This window comes from Macaca mulatta, chromosome 19, assembly GCF_049350105.2.
Source record: "Macaca mulatta isolate MMU2019108-1 chromosome 19, T2T-MMU8v2.0, whole genome shotgun sequence".
NCBI classification, from domain to species: domain Eukaryota; kingdom Metazoa; phylum Chordata; class Mammalia; order Primates; family Cercopithecidae; genus Macaca; species Macaca mulatta.
Genome location: NC_133424.1, coordinates 2,663,602 through 2,687,161, shown reverse-complemented (window position 1 = coordinate 2,687,161; position 23,560 = coordinate 2,663,602). Strand labels below are relative to the sequence as shown.

Genomic DNA, 23,560 nt, shown 5'->3' with positions numbered 1-23,560 from the left:
TTGGGAGGCTGAGGTGGGCAGACTGCTTTGAACTCAGGAGTTCAAGACCAGCCTGGGGAACATGGCGAAACCACCCCCCTACACAAAAATACAAAAATTAGCTGGGCGTGGTGGCACGTGCCTATAGCCCGAGCTACTTGGGAGGCTGAGGGAGGACAATTGCTTCAACCCGGGAGGCGGAGGATGCAGTGAGCCGAGATCATGCCACTGCACTCCAGCCTGGGTGACAGAGCGGCACCATGTCGTTCATAAATAAATGAATGGATGACATGTCAAGGAGTCATCCTGATTTCCAAGTCAATGAATGATTCATTGATCCACGGGCCACAGGCTGGATGTTGCGCTAGCAGGAATGGAAACACTGATTTTTTTTTTTTTTTTTTTTTGAGACAGAGTCTCGCTCTGTCGCCCAGGCTGAAGTGCAGTGGCATGGTCTCGGCTCACTGCAAGCTCCGCCTCCCGGGTTCCCGCCATTCTCCTGCCTCAGCCTCCTGAGTAGCTGGGACTACAGGCGCCCGCCACCGCGCCCGGCTAATTTTCTGTAGTTTTAGTAGAGACGGGGTTTCACCGTGTTAGCCAGGATGGTCTCGATCTCCTGACCTCGTGATCCGCCCGCCTCGGCCTCCCAAAGTGCTGGGATTACAGGCGTGAGCCACCACGCCCGGCCAGAAACACTGATCTTGTGCGTCTCCACCAGTGCTCTTGAGTGACCAGGTGCACTGTCCGTGAGCAGTCATATTTTGAAAGAAACTTTTCTTGAGCAATAGGTCTCAAAAGTGGGCTCCAAATATTCCGTAAGCCAGGTGCTAAACAGATGTGCTGTCACCCAGGCTCTGTTGTTCTATTTACAGAGCTCAGAATAGATTTAGCATCATTCTCATGGGTCCTAGGATTTGTGGAATGGTAAAAAGCCCTGGCGTCACCTTAAAGTCACCAGCTGCATTAGCCCCTAACAAGAGGGTGAAGAGGGTGGGCCTCTCCTTGGAAGCCAGGGAACCGCTTCTCCCACGCGAGGAAAGTCCTGGGTGACATCTTCTTCCGGCAGACGGCTGCTGCTTCTACACTGAAAGTCTGTTTATCGTAGCCACCTCCATCAGTGATCCTGGCTAGATCGTCTGAATGCTGGCTGATGCCTCTCCAGCCGGACTTCATGCTTTTCACCTTGAACTTGGATGTTTTTTTTTTGACACAGGGTCTCAATCTGTCACCCAGGCTGAAGTACCATGGCGCAATCACAGCTTGCTGCAGCCTCAACCTCCTGGGCTCAAGCCATCCTCCCACCTCAGCCTCCAGAGTAGCTGGAACTACAAACACACACCACCACGCCCAGCTAATTTTTAAACAGTTTTTTGTAGGCTAGGCGCAGTGGCTCATGTCTATAATCCCAGCACTTTGGGAGGCCAAGGACCAGCACTTTGGGATCACCTGATCCAGGAGTTCGAGATCAGCCTGGCCAACCTGGTGAAACCCCAACTCTACTAAAAATACAAAAATTAGTTGGGCGTGGTGGCAGGCACCTGAAATCCCAGCTACTTGGGAGGCTGAGGCAGGAGAATGGCATGAACCTGGGAGGTGGAGGTTTTAGTGAGACAAGATCATGCCACTGCACTCCAGCCTGGGCAACAGAGCAAGATGATTTTGTCTCAAAATAAAAAAAAAAAAAAAAAAAAAGGCCAGGTGCGGTGGCTCACGCCTATAATCCCAGCACTTTGGGAGGCCGAGACAGGCAGATCACGAGGTCAGGAGATCGAGACCATCCTGGCTAACACGGTGAAACCCTGTCTCTACTAAAATACAAAAAAAAAAATTACCTGGGTGTGGTGGCGGCGCCTGTAGTCCCAGCTACTCGGGAGGCTGAGGCAGGAGAATGGTGTGAACCCGGGAGGCGGAGCTTGCAGTGAGCCGAGATCACAACACCGCACTCCAGTCTGGGCGACAGAACAAGACCCCGTCTCAAAAAAAAAAAAAAGAAGATTTGTAGAGGCTGGCCACGGGCTCACACTTGCAATCCCAGCATTTTGGGAGGCCAAGGTGTGGGGATCACTTGAGGTCAGGAGTTTGAGACCAGCTTGGCCAACATGGTGAAACCCCAACTGTACTAAAAATACAAACATTAGCTGGGCGTGGTGGCGCATGCCTGTTAATTCCAGCTACTCAGGAGGCTGGGGCAGGAGAATCACTTGAACCTGGGAGGCAGAGGTTGCAATGAGCCATGATCCCACCACTGCACTCCAGTCTGGGTGTCAGAGTGAGACACTGCCTCAAATAAACAAAAGAGGCCGGGCGCGGTGGCTCACGCCTGTCATCCCAGCACTTTGGGAGGCTGAGATGGGTGGATCACAAGGTCAGGAGATCGAGACTATCCTGGCTAACACAGTAAAACTCTGTCTCGCCGGCGCAGTGGCTCACGCCTGTAATCCCAGCACTTTGGGAGGCCAAGGCGGGCGGATCACGAGGTCAGGAGATCGAGACTATCCTGGCTAACACGGTGAAACCCCATCTCTACTAAAAAAAAAAAAAATACAAAAACCTAGCCGGGCGAGGTGGCGAGCACCTGTAGTCCCAGCTACTCGGGAGGCTGAGGCAGGAGAATGGCGTGAACCCGGGAGGCGGAGCTTGCAGTGAGCTGAGATCCGGCCACTGCACTCCAGCGCGGGCGACAGAGCGAGACTCCGTCTCAAAAAATAAAAATAAAAATAAAACTCTGTCTCTACTAAAAATACAAAAAAATTAGCCAGGCATGGTGGTGGGCACCTGTAGTCCCAGTTACTTGGGAGGTTGAGGCAGGAGAACAGCGTGAACCCGGGAGGTAGAGCTTGGGTGACAGAGCGAGAATCTGTCTCAAAAAAAAAAAAAAAAAAAAAGGCCGGGCACGGTGGCTCAAGCCTGTAATCCCAGCACTTTGGGAGGCCGAGACGGGCGGATCACGATGTCAGGAGATCGAGACCATCCTGGCTAACACTGTGAAACCCCGTCTCTACTAAAAAATAGAAAAAAACTAGCCGGGCGAGGTGGCGGGCGCCTGTAGTCCCAGCTACTCGGGAGGCTGAGGCAGGAGAATGGCGTGAACCCCGGAGGTGGAGCTTGCAGTGAGCTGAGATCCGGCCACTGCACTCCAGCGCGGGCGACAGAGCGAGACTCCGTCTCAAAAAATAAAAATAAAAATAAAAATAAAACTCTGTCTCTACTAAAAATACAAAAAAATTAGCCAGGCATGGTGGTGGGCACCTGTAGTCCCAGTTACTTGGGAGGTTGAGGCAGGAGAACAGCGTGAACCCGGGAGGTAGAGCTTGGGTGACAGAGCGAGAATCCGTCTCAAAAAAAAAAAAAAAAAAAAGAGGCCGGGCACGGTGGCTCAAGCCTGTAATCCCAGCACTTTGGGAGGCCGAGACGGGCGGATCACGATGTCAGGAGATCGAGACCATCCTGGCTAACACCGTGAAACCCCATCTCTACTAAAAAATAGAAAAAAACTAGCCGGGCGAGGTGGCGGGCGCCTGTAGTCCCAGCTACTCGGGAGGCTGAGGCAGGAGAATGGCGTGAACCCGGGAGGTGGAGCTTGCAGTGAGCTGAGATCCGGCCACTGCACTCCAGCCTGGGTGACAGAGCGAGACTCCGTCTCAAAAAAAAAAAAAAAGAAAAAGAAAAAATCAATGGGCTACAATAAACTCACAAGAGAGTACTGTATATTTTATTTTCGTGAAAAATTTATAATAAAGCACCATGTTATCCCTGTCTCTGTGGATGGGCCTGCCCTGGACATTTCACAAAAATGGGACAACATACGGCGTGTCCTTCTGTGTCTGGCGTCTCTCGTGGAGCCTGGCGTCCTCGCGGTGCATCCACGCCGTGGCCCAAGTCAGAGCTTCTTCCTTTCGTGGCTGGGTTGTGTCCCAGTGCATGGAAGGCTGCACTATGTCTCCTCCTCTGCTGATGGCCATCTGGGCTGTGGCCACCGCCCGGCTGCTGGAGTCCACTGCTGTATCTGCGCACGGGCTTCTGTGTGGCCGTGGGTTGCTGGATCAGATGGGAGCTCTGTGTGTGTTTGAGGAGCCGCCAGGCCATCTCCACGGTGGCTGCGCCGAGTTACACTCGACCTGCCGCTCCCGAGGGTCTGACTCCCACACACCCACCCCGACTATTCTGTGCGCGTTGGATTTTGGTTTCAGACAGGGTATGGCTCTGGCGCCCAGGCTGGAGCACAGTGGTACGATCTCAGCTCACTGTGACCTGTCTCCCAGGCTCAAGCAATCTTGCCTCAGCCTCCCGAGTAGCTGGGACCACAGGCATGGACTCCCATGTCTGGTTTTTTTTTTTTGTAGAGATGGGATCTTGCTATGTTACCCAGGCTGGTCTCAAACTCCTGGGCTCAATCTTCCCTCCTCAGCCTCCCAAAGTGCTGGGATTACAGGCGTGAGCTGTGGTGACCCCACTCCTGTGCACGGCCATGCCGGGGATGTGCCTTTTTCTTTTTTACATGGAGTCTTCCTCTTTTGCCCAGGCTAGAGCGCAGTGGCACGATCTCAGCTCCAGGCTAGAGCGCAGTGGCACGATCTCGGCTCACTGCAACCTCCGCCTCCCAAGTTCGTGCAATTCTCTGCCTCAGCCGCCTGAGTAGCTGGGACTACAGGCGCCCGCCACCACGTTGGGCTAATTTTTTTATCTTTAGTAGACACGGCGTTTCACCATCTTGGCCAGGATCGTCTTGAACTCCTCACCTCATGATCCACCTGCCTCAGCCTCCCAAAGTGCTGGGATTCCAGGCGTGAGCCACTGCACCTGGCTGGGGTGTGCTTTTAATTTGCATTTTTTTGGCTGACTCCTGGTTTAGTTTTGGATGTGAGTTTTCTCCACTGGACTGAGTCACAGCTGCAGCGCTGTGTTGGTGCTGGACACGAGGGAGGTGGCCGGGGACACCGATGGGACCGAGTGGCCGTAGCTGAAGAAGGGACGGCAGTCAGTACCCCTCACCCCTGCTTAGTGGCCAGCAGATTTCTTAAGTTACCAACTCTCTTTACTGCCCAAACATCCAGAAACACCCACGCACGGCTAACCTAGTTTCTCTAAACCAGACCCATATTAAAATTTAACTTCCTTCCTGGGCGTTTTGGGGGAGGAATCTCCTCGTGTGCCCTGGGAGAGGGATCCGTGAGACGCAGCCCCCGCCCCCCACCGCAGCTCATGTCTTCCAGCACAGGGACTGGGCGCCATACTGCTTCGGGGCACCCCTAGTTCCAGACAGCACCTCCACACCTCACGGCCAACGCTGGGGCCCCTCCCAGGCTCCACTGTCCTGGGATCCCCCACCAGCAGGGCCTTCTGGAGAAATGGACAGCAATGGCCTGGAGTATAGACTGCTGGGCACTGCCCGCGAGGCTCCTCAGCATGGGCTGGAGAATCGGGGTGATGCGTGCACCCCAGCCAAGAGGGACACCCAAGGCAGCCCCATCCAACGCCTCTGTGTGGGGGAATGAGCAGCGGCTCTGACGACTGAGCTGGGCTCAAGTCCTCAACCCGACACGGCCAGGTTCTGACCGCAGGGACCGCCCCATCCACGCCCCTCCACAGCCACGAGAGCCACAGGGAATAGCGAGAATGCCACAACCGTGACAGCTGGGGCTGGGGTCACATTGGGCTGTCCCAGTCACAGCCCGTCCATCTGTCCTTCCACTGCGGCTGCCAACGGGGCGGACAGGGGGACTTGCACAGAGAACCACCATGGAGGAGTGATGCATCCACAGGAGATAAACTGGAGCCCAGCGCCTCCCCCCGCCCGTGCCCCGACGCACACCGGCCCACACCTGGATGAGCTGCCAGCATGGGAACACTCTCCTTCTTCTGGAAACCCTCGCGGCACCCGCAGGGAGCGGGCATCCGCAGGGAGGGGGCGTCCGCAGGGAGGGGGGCGCCCGCAGGAAGGGGGTGCCCACAGGAAGGGGGGCGTCCGCAGGAAGGGGGGCGTCCGCAGGGAGGGGGCGTCCGCAGGGAGGGGGCGTCCGCAGGGAGGGGGGCGCCCGCAGGGAGGGGGCGTCCGCAGGAAGGGGGGCGCCCGCAGGAAGGGGGGCGCCCGCAGGAAGGGGGGCGCCCGCAGGAGGGGGGCACTGAAATGTCTGTGCCTGCATTTTGTTTTGTTCTGTTTTGACACAGAGTCTCGCTCTGTCGCCCAGGCTGGAGTGCAGTGGTGCGATCTCGGCTCACTGCAGCCTCCGCCTCCCGGTTTCAAGTGATTCTCCTGCCTCAGCCTCCCAAGTAAGCTGTGATTACAGGCATGTACCACCACGCCCGGCTAATTTTTTGTATTTTTGGTAGAGACAAGGTTTCGCCACGTTGGCCAGGCTGGTCTCAAACTCCCGACCTCAAGTGATCCGCCCGCCTCAGCCTCCCAAAGTGCTGGGATCACAGTTGTTAGCCACCGTACCCCGCCTACTGTTAGATTCTCCATCCCGCAAGAAAGCACAACCACATGCAAGTACACAGACACACACACACAGACCGTCAGAGCCGGCTGTGAGATCCCATACGGCAAACATCCCGAGGGGACACTGCCCAGGAGGCACCCCTGCCCGAGGCCAGCCTGCTCGCGCCACACTGCCTGCCTTTCTCGACTAGGGATGGAGACTGCGCAAGAGGCAGCGTCCTGGACACACAGGCCTCAGCTCTCCCCTGCCAGAAAGCAGCAGGACATGGGGCCATCTCGGGGGAGTGCGTGCAGAAGCAGGGTGGGGAGCGAGGAAGGGGCAGGCGCCGTCCAGGGGGTCTTCCTGTGGGCTGAGTGCGAGAAGGCCCCAGGTCCCGGACGCACCTATCTCCTAAGCAGCAGGACGCCTTTTCTTCCTACAAGCCCCTGCGGGAAGACCCTCTGCTGTGGGAGGGTCAGGACTGGCACTTAGGGAGGACAGGGGAGCTCCGGACCCCTACGTGGGTCCCTGGACACGGGTGGGGGCTTCTGTCCGCCTGGCTTCTCCCAGGTTATGCCCTTTACAACAGCAGGGAACAAAGTCTCACTCCCCAGTTCTGAGAGTCCTGCTGGAGGACCGTGTACCCAAACAAGGGTCGTGGGAGCCGCAATGTGTAGCCAGGGGTGTGGGGACCCAGGGTGGCATTAAAGGTTGGGCCGGTGCTGGGGGACCCAGGGTGGCATTAAAAGGGGGGCGGGTGCTGGGGGCCGAGCCGCTGCCTATAGGGTCTGTGCTACCCCCGCAGGCAGGTGTCCAGGCAGCTGAGACACCCCGATGCCGCGTCAGGAAAAGACGTCGCGCCCACTCTCGCTGCGAGCCCCAGAGCTCCGGCCCCTTTCCAGACAAGCGAGTGGGGACACTCAGACCTTGGAGAGGGAGCCGCCAAAACCCTCGCTGAGGACAAGAGGCTGGAGGCCACCAAGCGGAACCTGAAAAGCAAACGCCACCGACTTCACGAGGAAAACAAATCCATCCCTTCTCGCCGTGAGGATCAAAGTTTCCTCTATCAGACGGCACGGATGGAGCCACGGCCTCGTGAAGAGCTAAAGGCACCGAGCTGTGTGAGTTACACAGCTAGCGGGTACTGCCCGAGCGTCACACCTCAGTTATTAACACAAAAATCAACTCTCACTGGGAGAGGACAGAGACGCAGACCAGGAAGCCACGTCGGGGGGGACGCTCAGGACCCGGAGCCACAGCTCATACCCACACTCAACACCAGCCGCTGCGGCCCTGGGAGGGGAGACAGTGCCTGGGAGAGCTGAGGCCCTCTCGACACCTGGCAGGAGCCGGGCAGCTCTCCCGCCCTGGAGCACCAACCCCGCAGCCCCCACTGCTGAGCCCTCAGCACGGCCCTGCCAGGCTCCTGTTCCCCCAACATACACACTTGGGGCCCAGAAAGGACCAAGTGAGGCCCAGTGGCCTCGGAACTGCCAAGGAGGAAGCCGTGCTCTCGACAGACATCAGGGGCACAGGCTTTGGTAGAGGCGGTGGGAGTCCCAATCGCCCCTCAATTGCAGGCAGGGCAGGCTGCGCTGTGCTTCCGCGGCCCCCGGACCCACTCGGGAGGAGCCCCTTGCTCAGCCACCGACGATCCTCAGGTGCCCCGTCAGGAAGTGGGCCGGGCCGTCGTCAGGACGCGTCCCAACACCTGGCTTCCAGACAAGACGGGCACGTGCCTCCAACCTCTCCCTGCACACAGGGGAAGCACGTAGTGACAAGAGGCTGGCTCTGCTGTGTGCCCCAGAGCCCCAGGGGGCCCTCACCAGTGGCCATGCCACACACACAGCACCCACTGGGCACCCACCCCGGGGTGTCTCCATGGGAGATCCGGTAGCTGCTCAGATGCGACCAGGCACCCTCAGAGGCCCCTCTGTGCCCACGTCCGCAGTCACTCGGGGTCCTGAGCACCCTCCAGTTTCTGCCTGTGTGGTGAGCTGTGAAAGGGGCCTGGCGTGTGGAACGCGCCCCAGGTGAGGGGACATGGGGGACCTGCAGGGGCAAAGGCATCTGCTCGGCTCCCTCAGTGAGGACGGACACGAAGTGGAGACGGAGGCGCCTGCGTTCATTGTCCCTCCTAACAGCAAACCCAAGGTCTCCCACACGCCCGGCCACCCAAGCTGCTCGGGGCAGCCCCCCTTCTCTTCCAGGCTGCTCTCTGCTCACCACTTGGTTTGCAAGAGTGCCTGGTGCATCCCGAGACATCTCTCCCCCAGCTCCACTTCCGTCTGTGGTGCCCACGTGACCTCCCGGGCACACACTGCTTCTCATCCTTGTGGCCTCCAGGCTGGGCAAGGCCCCCTCCTGGGCGCGGGACCACTCGCCTGCTCTCCATCTAGGCTAGCCCTCCTGACACAGTGGCCTCGAGCCTGTGGGGCTGCCAGGAGGGAGGTGGGGCCTGCGTCCAGGTTGCTTTTCTTTCTAGCCATCCCTGCCACACCCGCTCCCACAGCTGGGGGCACCCAGAGGCCCAATCCCGCCCACCAATCTCCGGGTGGCACCGTTTAAGCCACACAGCATCAGGACACGGCCGTCAAAGGCGGGCACCACCACCAGCCTTCCCTCTGCAGAATCCCCCACCTTCTCCCTCCTTCTCTCTTCCAGGTGAGCCGCTAGCATGGTCAGTTCCTTCTGCTAAGAAACCATGAGTGATGGCCGGGCGCGGTGGCTCACACCTGTAATCCCAGCACTTTGGGATCACAAGGTCAGGAGATCGAGACCATCCTGGCTAACACAGTGAAACCCCGTCTCTACTAAAAATAAAAAAAAATTAGCCAGGCATGGCGGTGGGCACCTGTAGTCCCAGCTACTCGGGAGGGTGAGGCAGGAGAATGGCGTAAACCCAGGAGGCGGAGCTTGCAGTGAGCTGAGATCGCACCACTGCACTCCAGCCTGGGCGACAGAGCGAGACTCCATCTCAAAAACCAAAAAACAGAAACAAAAAAACAGTCTCCCATCCCCAACACTCAGGCCACCCAGATGGGACTGAACACGCCCCACTCAGCCCCTCCGTGGAGGGTCAACACCAACCACTGAAACAGCCGAGGCCTCAGGGTGGGCACCTGTGCCGCAGCCACAGCTGCCGGGTCCGAGTACAGAGCGGCCTCGAGGGCTGGGACCCATGGTCTTCTGTTTTTTGAGACAGGATCTAGCTCCATCGCCCAGGCTGGAGTGCCCTGGCACAATCTCAGCTCACTGCAACCTCCGTCTCCCGAGTTCAAGCGATTCTCCGGCCTCAGCCTCCCGAATAGCTGGGACCACAGGTGCTGCCACCTCGCTGTCTGATCTTGACTCAGCTCTGTGTGTTCCGGCTTTTCACCAATTCCCATCCCAGCTGCAGATGACAAGCCCCACCCCCGAGAACCTCCAACATGGGCACGGCCCTGCTGGGTCCACCCACTGCTGGGTCTAGGGCCCCACTGCTCCTGGCATCCCCTGGAAGCCTCCCTGTGTGACCCCCGGCCCCTCGTCTGGGTGGTGACCATCACCTCTCAGGTCCTGGCTCCCAGAGAGGCTCGCGGCACCCCTGCCCCATGACCTGGAGTCAGGAGGATGAGAAAGGGGCAGGCCCTGCACTCAGGGACGCAACACCGTTGGGAGCTGGGGTGAAGGCCGGCCCAGGCTGTGTGCCGACCCCGCTCCACCCGGCCACCAAGCAGGCTGCCCCGCTGGCGTCTGTTCTGATACAGTGGTCCTGGGTGTTGCGGCCCAGGCAGGTTGGGGCTGCTGCTTTCTCTCTGGGTCCCTGGACGAGCACCAGCCTCCCTGTGACCAGCCTCAGGGCCGGAAGCAAACCCCACTGTGCCCTGCAGAGCTGAGCACTAGGGCCAGGAAGCCACACAGATGCACACCCGACTTTGCAGATGGAGCCCGGGGCGGGCAGCAGCCTCCTCCGGTGACAGGAGTGGCACGGGTGTCCACTTCACACTCCCTGGCACACTCAGGGCTGGATCACGCCTCCAAGCACCTCACGACAGCCCCTGTGAGGGGGTCACGGGCAGACAGCAGAGGGAGAGCCCAGCCACACACGCCCTAAGCCTGACACGGATGGAGAAACCCCTGCCCTGGGCACCGCCCCACCCCGCAGAGCCTCGCCCAGATACACGCCCACCCCGCGAAGTCTTGCCTCAGCCTCAGTGGGGGCAGTGACCTGCAGCGGGTGGAGGGCAGCCCAGTGCAAAACGGGAGCGCTGCCTGCACACCTGCTGCCCACAGTGGCCCCCAGCCCATGTCCCCCACCTCAGGACTGGCCCTGACAGTCACTGCCTGTGCCTGAGGCCTTCACAGCAGCAGGAGTGCAGTCAAGAGGACAGGCAGGGCTGCCACCCTGGGCCACGGTCCATGGGCACAGGGCGGGTACCCAGCTCCCCATGCCCCTACAAACAAGAGCCGCCACCCCAAGACTCAGCCGCTTCTGAGGGCGCAGACCACTCCCAGGAGGCAGTCACCACTCGGTCGGGGCCCAGCACCCGTCCGTCACCAAGGAAGAAGAGCCTGGCCTCTCCTGGGGTGCTCCGAACCCCAGGGGGTGCCCGAGGGAAGCCAGACAAGGCCGGGGCCTAAAAGGAAGCAGGGATGTGAAGGCCGGGCACCCACCGTGCCCATGCAGGCCTGCGGGTTGGGGGCCTGTCCTGCCACGCCTGAGGGCCACAGCGAAGAGCAATGATCTCGGGGAGGGAGAAGGGGACGCTGATCCTCACTCAGCCTCCACCCAACCCACACGGCCACAATTCCAACCCAACGGGAGAGCGCCGGCTCAGGGTCACACACCAAGGATGGCTCCCGGGCACCAAACGGGACTGCAGCCATCCCCACAGGGGCTGCTCTCATGGCCGGCTCTGGGCCAGAGCCGGCCCTCCCTGTCAGCTCCCACCCCCTTCCCCAGCCCTGGCCTCAGGCCTCTACCTGCCCTGTTCTTCTCGGGGTCCTCCATCTGGTCTGGGCCCAGGGCCAGTTCCCTGGGGAGGGCCCTGGCAGCCCCCTTCTCTGACTGTCTCCACTCAGTGATGTCACAGTCCCTGGACTGACATCACCGCACAGCCCTTAGCCCAGAGCCCAGGGAAAAGCTGAGGGGAGGCCAGGGACCTCGCTGGGCTGGGCAGGTGCAGGCCACCCCCGTCCCAGTGCCCTCAGAGACACCTAGACTCATGTGGACCCGGCCGTGGCCCCTTCTGGGCAGCGCCATCCAGGCTGGCCCTGCCCTCTGACCTGGGGCCGCAGGGGCTGGCCACCGTGGGCTCGGTCCCCCGCCACCCTGATTCATCTGCACCCCAAGGAAAGAGAATGCGGAGTTGCAGCGCCCCAGGACCCACGAGCCCCCGAACACCAGGGCAGCACATACTTCCAGTCCCAGGGGAGAGCAGAGCGGGACCAGGCCCAGCCCGGTGACACAGGGCAGACAGAAGGGCGCCCTCCAAAACAGAAGAGCCCAGGAGCTGCCGCGGCCGGGACAAACCAACCGCAGGCTGACCTAGGCCGGCAATGGGTTTAACGCATTGGCTGCAAAAGAGAAACACCCCACAAATCAGGGAGAAAAGGGAAGCTGCCTACGCCACGGGAGGAGGCTGAGGAGTGAATGCCGGGGCCGGGCGGGGCCAGTCCTCACAGCACTGTGGAGACCAGACCGAGGGCGACTGTCATCACCACGAAAAGGCCTCGTCCACGGCAGAAGCCAACCTCACCACACCGACTGCACCAGAGATGCCCATGAGGAGAGCCGGCCTCCGAGAACGCGGCTGAGCCGTCACAGGCCACCATCAGCAAAGGCAAGGACCCAGGTAAAGAGCACAGGAGGGCCATGAGCAACCACAGCACGGCGGCCTGGACAGACCCTGACTGGGGGAGGGGGCGAGGCTGCGCAATGGCAGCTGGGACTGGACCCTGTTGGGGAGTGGCGGGGAGGCGGCGAGGCTGCACAGGGACCCCTATCCCACAGGAGGTCAGCCTTGCCCTGGTGATGGCACAGACCACAGGTGAGGGCCACGGGCGGAGCTGACTCCAGGGAAAAGCTGGCCCTCACCCAGAGCTGCACATCCCACTGGCAGCCTTGGCGGAGGGCACTCTCCCTGCAACTTCTCCACATAGGGGCAATTTTCCCAAAATTCAGATTATGCAAAGGGAGGCGCGGCTGCCATGGACTCCAGGGCCTCAGACACCATCAACAAAAGCAAAGGGGACACATTTGCATCAAATCCATCACAAAGACGGCCTTCGAGACTCTGGGGGAAGTGAGAACACCGACGCACAGGCCCCCACGGCGCACAGGCCCGCAGGGCGCACGGGCCCCCACGGCGCACAGGCCCGCACAGGCCCGCACAGGCCCGCACGGCGCACAGGCCCGCACGGCGCACAGGCCCGCACGGCAACCCTGCTCCGCCTCAGCCTCAGTTCTGGTTCCTGCACCCTGGCCCGGGGGCAGAGCTGACCCGGTCTTGCCAGGGGGGCAGGGGTCCCCTGGCCCCAGGTGGTGCCACAGACAGCGGGGGGAAGCACTCAGGCAGAGTCAGGCACCCCACCAGGAAGGAAAACTCCCACGGCAGGTCCCGGGGCTGGGTGGGACCCTAGGGACCCTGGGTGGCTCCCATCGGAATCCTGCTAGATCTGGGAGGACACTGGTCCTTCCAGAAGCGTAACCACAAACAGCCATGGAAAACCTGGGTGGGCTGCGTTTCTACATTTCCTTTTCTTTTTTTTTTTTTTTCCAGATGGAGTCTCACTCTGTCGCCCAGACTGGAGTGCCTTTTCCCCTCACAGCGTGGGAGCCAATGGGTGATGTCCCACCCTGGTTTCCCTCCACCCGAAGGCAGTCACCTTGGTCGCCGGCTCCTGCCTCTGCGATGATCCCCACGAGGGCTGCAGAGTGGAGGGCACAGCGAGGTTCGGCCTCATTCCCCAGGGAGCCCCAGGCGAGAGCTTGGTCCTGGGGAGCTGCCCAGGTCTTTGCCATCTCCTGGCCTCCATCCAGTCCCTCACAACTCGGCTCCTGGCCCTGTGCACCGAGCGATGACTGCTAGGCCCGTGCGCCTAAGAGTCAGGCCTGTATTCACTTCAGCTTTTATTAAGGACTTTCAGGGAGTGGCTTTTTTAAATCATCGTCAAATATATTGTTATTAAAAGGATATGTACACTTTGGGAGGCCGAGGTGGGAGGATCACTTGAGGTCAGGAGTTTGAGACCATCCTGGCCAACATGGTGAAACCCTGTCTCTACTAAAAATATAAAATTTAGCTGGGTGTGGTGGTGGGCGCCTGTAATCCCAGCTACTCGGGAGGCTGAGGCAGGAGAATCGCTTGAACCTCCTGGAGGCTGCATTAAGCCGAGATGGCACCACTGCACTCTGCCTTGGCGACAGGAAGACTCTGTCTCAAGAAACAAACAAAAAAGAAGGTTGAACACATGGAAGCGTTGCACCCTCTGTCACCCGGGCAGTCTCAGTGCCCAGAGGCCGCAGACAACACACACACTATCAGTGTACTAGCGTCTGCCCCCTGGGCCCTCGTCCAGCCCTGCACTCACCGCCCACGGAGGAGCCAGCGTGTCCTTGCTGTCCTGCAGTGACCACCACAACCCCTTTCACACAGAAGGGTTGGGCTATCCCCCAAAATGACATGCCAAGTCCTAGCCCCCAGTAAACAGAAACGCGGCCTTATGTGGAAATGAGGGTGGCCCCAGTCTCACCAAGTCTCAGCTTAATGTCATGTTTCACGATGTTGAGTCAGAAACAGCAGAGAAGAGGAGGGTGGGGAGGTGGACTCTGCTTCCTCCCGCCCAGCCTGCGAATCCTGGGGACACCCAAGCATCCCCCGTCCTGGCCCACTGGGAGGCTGCACCCCCCAACTGGGACCCCCGTCCCATCATACACAACACAGCTGGCGCTGCCCTCTCAGGGAGCCCTGGAGGACCAAGGGCACACAAGCGGCCAGCCTCAGGATCTGGCAGGGTCTGAACTGGAAGACATCACATGGTCCCAGAAGGCCCCCATCTTTGATTTTTATAAATCGGCCAAATGGCAGAAAATGTTGCCTCCCCAGGCACACGGTGTCTCCTCTTGCCTCCCCTCATTTCAACAGCAGGGGACAGACACAGACCACCCGCCTGGCCAGCTCTCTGACCCCCACGGTCTCCCCTGAAAACTGGGCACATGGCTCACCCAGGGACCTGGGGGGGCACCAAGGCAAACACACGCCCAGCTCACCCAAAACTTTCCAACACACGCCGCCACAATGCCCCCATAGCCCCACCTGGAGGGTGTCCAGCAAAACTCCCACAGCCCCTCCCTCCTAGATGCCCCAGAGCAGGTGACACCTCCCTTCCAGAGGCCAGGCCCCGCCTGACGCTGGCGGGAGGGAGGCCGTGGGGACGGGCGCTGGTGGCCTCTGGGGCACGAGAAGGCGCCTTCGTGTTTGGTGGGCGGCAGTGGATTTAGGCCAGGCCAGCCCAGGAAGACCCGTCCGTCCCGACATGGAAGGAGGCTTTGGCTGTTTCTAAGCGCACCCCCTCCTGTCTTCGGGGGAGTCTTGGACAATTTTCCCTGAAAAGCGGACAGTACTCATCTCCTAGAATCTGAGGTTTGGGAAAGAACGCCTTCTTCAGATGTTGCTGTAACGTTCAAGCTCTCCGACATTGCTGGGCTCTCTTTTGCTACTTAAAAATAAACACTGGGCCGGGCGCGGTGGCTCAAGCCTGTAATCCCAGCACTTTGGGAGGCCGAGATGGGCGGATCACGAGGTCAGAAGATCGAGACCATCCTGGCTAACACGGTGAAACCCCGTCTCTACTAAAAAATACAAAAAAGTAGCTGGGCGTGGTGGCGGGCGCCTGTAGTCCCAGCTACACGGGAGGCTGAGGCAGGAGAATGGCGTGAACCCGGGAGGCGGAGCTTGCAGTGAGCTGAGATCTGGCCACCGCACTCCAGCCTGGGCGGCAGAGCAAGACTCCTTCTCAAAAAAATAAAATAAAATAAAATAAAAATAAACACTGATGGCCGGGCGTTGGTGGCTCACGCCTGTAATCCCAGCACTTTGAGAGGCCAAGGCGGGCGGATCACGAAGTCAGGAGATCGAGACCATCCTGGCTAACATGGCGAAACCCCGTCTCTACTAAAAGTACAAAAAATCTGCCAGGCGTGCTGGCGGGCGCCTGTAGTCCCAGCTACTCGGGAAGCTGAGGCAGGAGGAGAATGGCGTGAACCCAGGAGGCGGAGCTTGTAGTGAGTGGAGATCGCGCCACTGCACTCCAGCCTGGACCACAGAGTGAGACTCCATCTCAAAAAAATAAAATAAAATAAATAAATAAATAAGTAAATAAGCATTGATTTTTGTGGTCTTGAAAGGCCAGGGCCCCCAGCACTTTGGGAGACCAAGATGGGCGGATCACAAGGTCAGGAGATCGAGACCATCCTGGCTAACACGGTGAAACCCCGTCTCTACTAAAAAATACAAAAAAGCCGGGCGCGGTGGCTCACGCCTGTAATCCCAGCACTTTGGGAGGCCGAGGCGGGCAGATCACAAGGTCAGGAGATCCGAGACCACGGTGAAACCCCGTCTCTACTAAAAATACAAAAAATTAGCCGGGCGCGGTGGCGGGCGCCTGTAGTCCCAGCTACTCGGGAGGCTGAGGCAGGAGAATGGCGTAAACCCAGGAGGCGGAGCTTGCAGTGAGCCGAGATCGCGCCACTGCACTCCAGCCTGGGCGACAGAGCGAGACTCCGTCTCAAAAAACAAAAAAACAAAAAAACAAAACAAAAAACAAACAAACAAAAAAAAAAACTAGCCGGGCGAGGTGGCGGGCGCCTGTAGTCCCAGCTACTCGGGAGGCTGAGGCAGGAGAATGGCGTAAACCCAGGAGGCGGAGCTTGCAGTGAGCCGAGATCGCGCCACTGCACTCCAGCCTGGGCGACAGAGCGAGACTCCGTCTCAAAAAACAAAAAAACAAAAAAACAAAACAAAAAAACAAAAAAAAAACAAAAAAAAACTAGCCGGGCGAGGTGGCGGGCGCCTGTAGTCCCAGCTACTCGGGAGGCTGAGGCAGGAGAATGGCGTGAACCCGGGAGGCGGAGCTTGCAGTGAGCTGAGATCCGGCCACTGCACTCCAGCCTGGGCGGCAGAACGAGACTCCGTCTCAAAAAAAAAGAAAGGCCAGGGCCACCTGGATGATCCTGTGGGGCCGGGGCCTGTCGGTCACTCTACGGACAGTGGATGCCCCCGGCCTCTGAACTTGCTGTGGCGAAGGTCATGGGCAGCACATCCATCTGTCGGTCCCACTGCCCGTGCTCGTCACAGGGTGCAAGATCTGGCCCTGTGCCTGCCACGGTAGCGGGGACACCAGGCACCTGCAGGACCCCTGGCTTTCTAGACGGCGTGGGGATCAGGACAGCGGAGTCTCTGAGGCCCTGCAGGCCAGAGGAGCGTCCGGCCTGAGGACGGGAGAAACGCCGGAGAAACCAGGTCCCTGCAAGAGGAGGGGGGCGGTCGTCGCCGTGCAGAGATCCGGTCCCCAAAACCCGGCAGGGGACAAACAGTACAGGTGCTATGGATGGCGGTCGGCGGCTTCTCAGACGGTCCAACCCGGAGAGGCCGTGTGACCAGCGGTTCCACCGCTAGACGACCGCCCGAGAACCACCACGCGGCCATGCGGGAACCGGACACGGTTGCTCGCAGCCACCACACGCGGATGCCACGCAAACATCCATCACGGAAATAAGCGCGTGGCCAGCCACGCACCGGAACACGACTCAGCCACGAACAGGAGCGAGGCTCGGACGCGGGCCACTTGGCTCAGTGAGAGACGCCAAACACGCAAGGTCTCGGCCTGTGTGATTCCACCCCAGGAGGTCCCTAGAACCCTCAGAGTCACAGAGACAGAAAGTAGGATGGGGGTGCCAGGGGCTGGAGAGGGCAAGGGAGTGAACGTTTCACGAGGACAGCGTCTCAATCTGGGAAGGTGGGAAGGTTCTAGAAAGGACGGTGTGGAAGGCTGGCTGCTGAAAGGGCCGGGGCTCCCTTTGCAGGTGATGAGAACGCTCTGGAATAAGAGGTGGTGGCTGCACACACACAGGAGCCTTGTCCACGGCGGGTCTGAACTGACAGGTCCACTCGGACGCGGATTTTTCCCGATAAAGGCTGCCCTGAGGGCGCCGGCCTCTCCTGGCTCCCTCCCACTCTGCCACCCGAGAGAGCGAGACCCACCCTCCCCTCCTCAGCCCTCAACGTGAACACGACGAGGACAGAGGCTTCCCCGAGCGTCACTTCCACTGCGCGGAGAGCAAACAGGGTCTATCTTCTTTATGCTTTTCTCGACACGTTCTGGTCTCCAGCTTCCCTCACTATGAGAACGCAGCACCTAACACAATACACGAGGCGTGTGAGCATGGACCGCATGTCCTCCCAAGGCCTCCGGTCACCAGCAGGCTGTGGGCAGCAGAGTCTGGAGGACTCGAAAGCTACACGAGGGTATTTTACTGCATGAGGGGCTGGAGCCCTAAACCCCACCCTGCTCAAGGGTCAGCTGTACAAAAATCACTTATGTGCACACGTCACTGAATTCTACCGAATGTGGATTATGTTTCGAGCAAAAAAAGTGGCTCATGCTCTGAGGACCATACCCAAATAAGGCTGGTAAGAGAACAGTGAGCTGGGTCAGTGTGATGGGATCGTTAATTTTTTTTTTTTTTTTTTGAGAGGGAGTCTCGCTCTGTCACCCAGGCCACGGGCGAGGTCCAAGGGGCAGCGGAGGTCCCTGACCACTTCCAACAGGACAGCCATGGTACACCCAGGACGCAGGCAGCGAATCCCACACAGCACCCCTCTCCGCAGCGTACAGGCCTGACCAGCGTGATGGCACGGCATGTACACACCTGTGCGGACGCCGCCAGGGCACACGCACACCACCCCTGAGGCCACAAGCCTCGGCCCAGCCCACCTGCAGGCTCCAGGGCTCTGGCTGGAACCCCCTCAGCGCACCCACCCTCAGAGGAACTCAAAGGCACACCCAGCAAGTCAGAGGCAGACACGGGCCAGGCCCTGTCCTCATGCTGGTCCCGTCCTGGGAACTGACCACAGGCAGAGCCTGGGCATCGGCGCCAGCCGCCCGGCCCCAGGACCACTGGAGCAGAAGCCTGAGGGGCACAGCCGCCGCAGACAGTACAAGCCCTCACACACTTGCCATCCTTCTTGGGGATGGAGGTCAGATGGGAAGGGGCAGAGGTCATCGCAGATGACATGAGCATCCTGGAGTCACCGGGGAAACAAAGTCCCTAAGGAGGGCGGGTCCCGCCGGCAACACAGCCCACAGCACCATGGCCAAGGGGGCAGGACTGGCCATGAGGCCTCACAGGCGGGGACTCTGTCCACGAATCCAGACCAGGACTTGGGGTGCCTCACTCCAGAGGGTCAAAGTTTCCAGATAATTGAAGGATTACCTTGAAGCACAACTTTCTTCAAGGATCCAAAGGGCAATCACGCATCAACGAAACATCGCTGGAGACAACAAAAAACCTCTTAGATTTCCTCTGCCTTTTACATAGCGACAGGGCTGGGCGCAGGGGCTCACACCTATAATCCCAGCTATGTGGGAGGCTGAAGCGGGTGGATCACCTGAGGTCAGGAGTTCAAGACCAGCTTGGCCAACATAGAGAAACCCCGTCTCTACTGAAAATACAAAAACTAGTCGGGTGCGGTGGCGCTTCCCAGCTACTCAGGAGGCTGATGTGGGACAATCGCTTGAATGCAAAAGGCAGAGGTGGCAGTGAGCCAAGATCGCGCCACTGCACTCCAGCCTGGGCTACAGAATGAGACTCCGCCTCAAAAAAATAAATAAATAGGCCAGGCGCGGTGGCTCACAAGGTCAGTAGTTTGAGACCAGCCTGACCAACATGGTGAAACCCCATCTTTACTAAAACAATACAAAAAAATTAGCCAGGAGTGGTGGTACACGTCATCTCAGATACTCAGGAGGTTGAGGCAGGAGAATCGCTTGAACCCAGGAGGCAGAGGTTGCAGTGAGCTGAGATCGTGCCACTGCACTCCAGCCTGGGCAACAGAGCGAGACTCCATCTCTAAATAAATAAATGAATAAATAGCGATGGGCCCGCCCTGGTCTGGGACCCCCGAGCCTCATTCTGGTGTTCCCAGCCCCTCACTTTGAGCCCTCGCTGAGGTGGCACAAAGGGGCTGAGGTGGCACAAAGGGATACGCCCCACGCCGCCAGGCTAGTCCAGTTCCTGGACAGACCCATCCAGCAGACGGCTGCATCCATGTGCCAGTCACAGGGACAGCACAGTCCCCTGGACCCAGAGCCGGTAGAGAGGATGGGAAAGGTGGTGAGGCCCATCCTCTGCCCGCAGGGCCACCACCCCTCGCTGTCACTGCTCCCACTGGCACAGCGGGTAACCAGAGGAGCACAGGTGTGGGAGTCAGTAACCACCACTTCCTCCTCTACCCAAGGAGGCCAAGTAGGCCTCGACTTCCTCATCTGTAAAATGGGCGCTCCACCCACTTCCCAGGAAGCCCCAGAGCACCGGCCCCACGAGAACTTCAAAATGAGGAAGAGGCAGACGCGGAGCCTCCCAACCTGGGGAGCCTCCAGACTGCAGGCCTCACTCAGACGGCCTTGTCCAGAGGCCGCCAACCAACAGGTTCTCTCGCGTGGCTGCCAGCGGAGCATCCGCAGATCTGTGGGGCGGGGGAGGCAGACCTGGCATGCCTGACACCAGAGCTCGATCCAGCACGCGCGCAGCCACTGAGCCCTAGCTGGACACGGGACTTGAGGCTGACCTGAGGACAAAGCCCACAGCTGCCCGCCACCACCGCAACACTAACCAGGACTCGGGCCAGGGCCTCCTTCACATAGGCCCTGTGTCCTCTGGGTTCAGAGAAAGTCAGCCAGCCCCACACGCCAGCCTGCCCACTGCCACCCGAGGCCCGCAGCCCCTGCCAGTCTGTGACCGGCCCTGGGCCTCAACAGCACCCAGAGCGCTGTCTCCACCCACCACCTGCCCTCCGCCAGGCCTCAGTCAAGGCCTTGACGGACCATGAGCCCCCGGGGGGCTGAGGCAGCTCGATGGGGATGCAGAAAGGAGGCAACATCACTCCAGATACCCCAGGGCAATCCCGACTGTCCCTAAGCTCAGCTTCGGTCTGTCCCAGTGGCTCTGCAGACACATCTGCTGGGGGGCTAGGGCCTGCCTCTCGGGCGTGCACTGACCCCCCCAACCAGTCCCCACAGACACAGTGTCCCCCCACCGTGCCTGGCACACCAACAGGACTACCCCAATCCCCAAATTAATGGCTGGTGTACTGGCTTCCCCTAAGCTTCCGATGAGCAACAGGAACTTTCAATTAAAAAAACCCTCACCTACTTCCTTTGTAGCCCAGAGTAATTACTGTATCATTACAAAGGAGGCGAAGAAGAAAAGAAGAAACCCGAATCAGCAATTCCACAAAATCCATCCGCACCAAGTGCTGCACCATCACAGGCCGTCCTGCAAACGGCCTGGCTCCCGGATCTGCCCAGAGTCCAGGCACTGAGGTGCTGGTCCCTCATCCCCTTCAAAGGAACGAGACAGGATCAAATCAGACAGGAAGCCCCTTTACACACAAGGAGGTCCGACAGCACTACAGACCAGTTGGGGTTTTGCCTCCCACCGGGGTGAAGGGAGCAAAGACAGCTCCTCTGACATCTCACCCCATTTGCCCACCGCACAGTCCTGCAGAACATAGGAGTGGCCTCTCACCCCCAGACCTGGCCCTTCCACTGGGACCCTGTCCAGACCCCGCTCCCCTGCACGCAGGTCTCCAGTTCCCTCCCATCTGTGCAGGAGCGGCTCTCAGAGCTCACCGTGGGGGGCTGAGCAAAACACTCTGGGCCCTAGAGACGTCAAGGCAGGCGTGCGCGTGCCTGGGAAACTCATCAGTCAGCCCAGCCCAGAGCGTTTCAGAGCGTTTCGTTTTGGTGGAGATACAGGAGAAAACAAAACAAAGTACCGGTGACAACCGCGAACTTCCCCCTTGCAAACCTGGGGGCCCTGTCACACAGTCTAGTCTGTCCTCTGCACAGAGGCACCCCAGGCTGGGCCGGGCTGTGCAGGGCAGAGTGGCCCAGGGTGCTTCCATCCCCAGCTGCCACCCAACCCCCAGTCCCCTCCCTAATCCGAGCTCCTTTCCGCGGAGGGACGCCTGGGTTTTCCCTCCAGATGGGAGCCTTTGTACCTTCCTGCTCAGCTCCCTCACCCACGAACTACCAGGGCCTCCGGGAACCAGGAAACACCAAGGAGGCTCCAGCACGTCCTGGGGTGGGGAGGCAGAGCCCCACCACATGGCCGTGTGGACGGCCCCGGAGCCCTGGGCCACACGGTGGAGCATAACGGGGAGAAGATGCTGGACTCCACCTACACAGACAACCCTCCGGCCCGCTTCCTACAAACAATGCCATCCGGAGGCCACAGGAATAAGAACCAGATGTCCCAAAGCCATTCTGGCTCAAGACGCAACAGTCCCCGAATGTCCTCTCAGCCCCCACGCCCCCCAACGGGAAAGTCTTCCCGTACGAAAGTTGGGAGAGAGAAGCCAGGCGGGGATCGGGGATCGGTGAGGCCACCGCAGGCCCTGTTCAGACATCTCACCCTCCCTCCCTGATCCGTGCGTTTCCGGAAAACAAAGCCGGTGGCCACAGCGGAAGGGGGAGGGGGCAGCGAGCCCAGCCGGGAGTTCCCAGGCAGTGCCGCAACAGGTCCCTGCGGATCAGACCACCTTCCTCTCCCCACCATTCCCCTGCTCTCCCCCCTCAAGAGCTTTAGGACCACAAAGTGAGGACTGGGACACAGCTGCGTGGGGAGGGGCCAGGCCAAGACAGGAGTAGGCAATGGGGCCAGGTGGGAAGGGGCCTGCAGACCAGAACGCGGGGAGGCATAAGGGACACGGGTGAGTGGGCGGTGGGCTTGAGCCCTGGGTGGGGGAAGAAAGCGGGAGGTGGGGTGCGGACTAAAAGCTCAGCGGAGGGCAGGGGAGTTGGAGCACGGCAGTCACCGGGGTGCACAGTGGGGAGTCACTGGAGCGGCGGGGGCAGGGTCTGGAGTGTGAGAGTCACTGGGGAGGCAGACTCCTGAGTGTGGAGGTCAGCGTGGGGCTGTGTCTGGAGGTCCTGAGCGCGGGTTCAGAGGGGTTGGGGGCGCTGGGGTCCCGACTGAAGGGTCAGCGAGGAGTTGCGGTGGTGGGGCCCCGAGTGTGGGGGGTCAGCGTGAAGGGCGGTTAGACAGGGTGGGGGGCGCTGGGGTCCGGAGTGCGGGGTCGGCAGGGCGCAGGGGGGGGGCAATGAACCCTGAGCGTGGGGGCGGGGGCGCCAGGGGTCACTGGGGGCGCCGACGGCCAGGGAGCAGGGGTTGTGGGGGCCGGTGCGGGCGCGCGCTTCGTTACCTTGGCTCCGCCGTGGCCGGGCCCGCGGGCAGTGTCTGGGCGGCCGGCCCGGCTTCAGCAGCGCAGCGCGGACCCCCGCTCCGGACCCCGCGCCCGCTCGCGCTCCGGCTCCGGTGCCCGCTCGGGCCCCCGCTCCGGCTCCCGCGCCGCCTGGGCCGGCCTCCGCATGTTCGGGACTGGAGGCGCCGGGCTCGCCGCGCTCCGCCGCGCCCGCTCCGGGGCCCGCGCGCCTTACGCCGCCAGCGTCGGCCAGCGGGGGGCGGCGGCCATACGCGCCCCACTGCGCAGCCGCGGCGCCGGGGGCGCGCGCCGCAGACGTCACAGCGCAGGGCGGGGCCAACGCCCGGCCGGGCGTCTCTCGCGCCGCTTTGCGACAACGGATGGCGCCGCGCGACGGCCACCGCGCTTTGCGGCCGCTACGAGGCCGCTGGCCCGCTGACCGCGGGGTACACCGAAAGCGCGTGGCCGCGGGGGCGCGCGCGGGCAGCGAAAGGAGTCGGTTTCCACACCCTCCCGGGGGCGGAGCTTCCGCCGCCCGCGCATCCCCGCCCGCTGTTGCCATGGCGACGCGTGGCTGGTCGCCCTGGCACCGCCCGCCGCCTTGTGTGTTACGTCACAGTCTCGCCACCTGACGTCACGGACGGGCGGCGCCGCGGGGCGTTCCGTGCGTGGGGCGGTGGCGGGCGCGGCGCG

General features: G+C 60.5%; 1 protein-coding gene and 1 pseudogene across 3 annotated transcripts in view; one reads left to right on the top strand and one right to left on the bottom strand.

Moving 5' to 3' along the window:
- LOC144336971 (uncharacterized) overlaps positions 1 to 23,560 on the bottom strand; it is a 26,605-nt gene extending 3,045 nt beyond the window's left edge. The window contains exons 1-2 of one of the 3 annotated variants that reach the window (XR_013409516.1): positions 22,868 to 23,560; positions 1,812 to 1,952 (exon numbers count right to left, since the gene is read on the bottom strand). Coding sequence is in view for 1 of the 3 variants with exons in the window: in XM_077979180.1 (XP_077835306.1) it covers positions 22,868 to 23,429 (562 nt within the window). In the remaining 2 variants the exon portion in view is untranslated. The remainder of the gene's footprint in view (positions 1 to 1,811; positions 1,953 to 22,867) is intronic. The other 2 variants (XR_013409517.1, XM_077979180.1) reach the window with 2 other exon arrangements.
- Positions 12,466 to 13,616, top strand: LOC100427589 (uncharacterized; annotated as a pseudogene).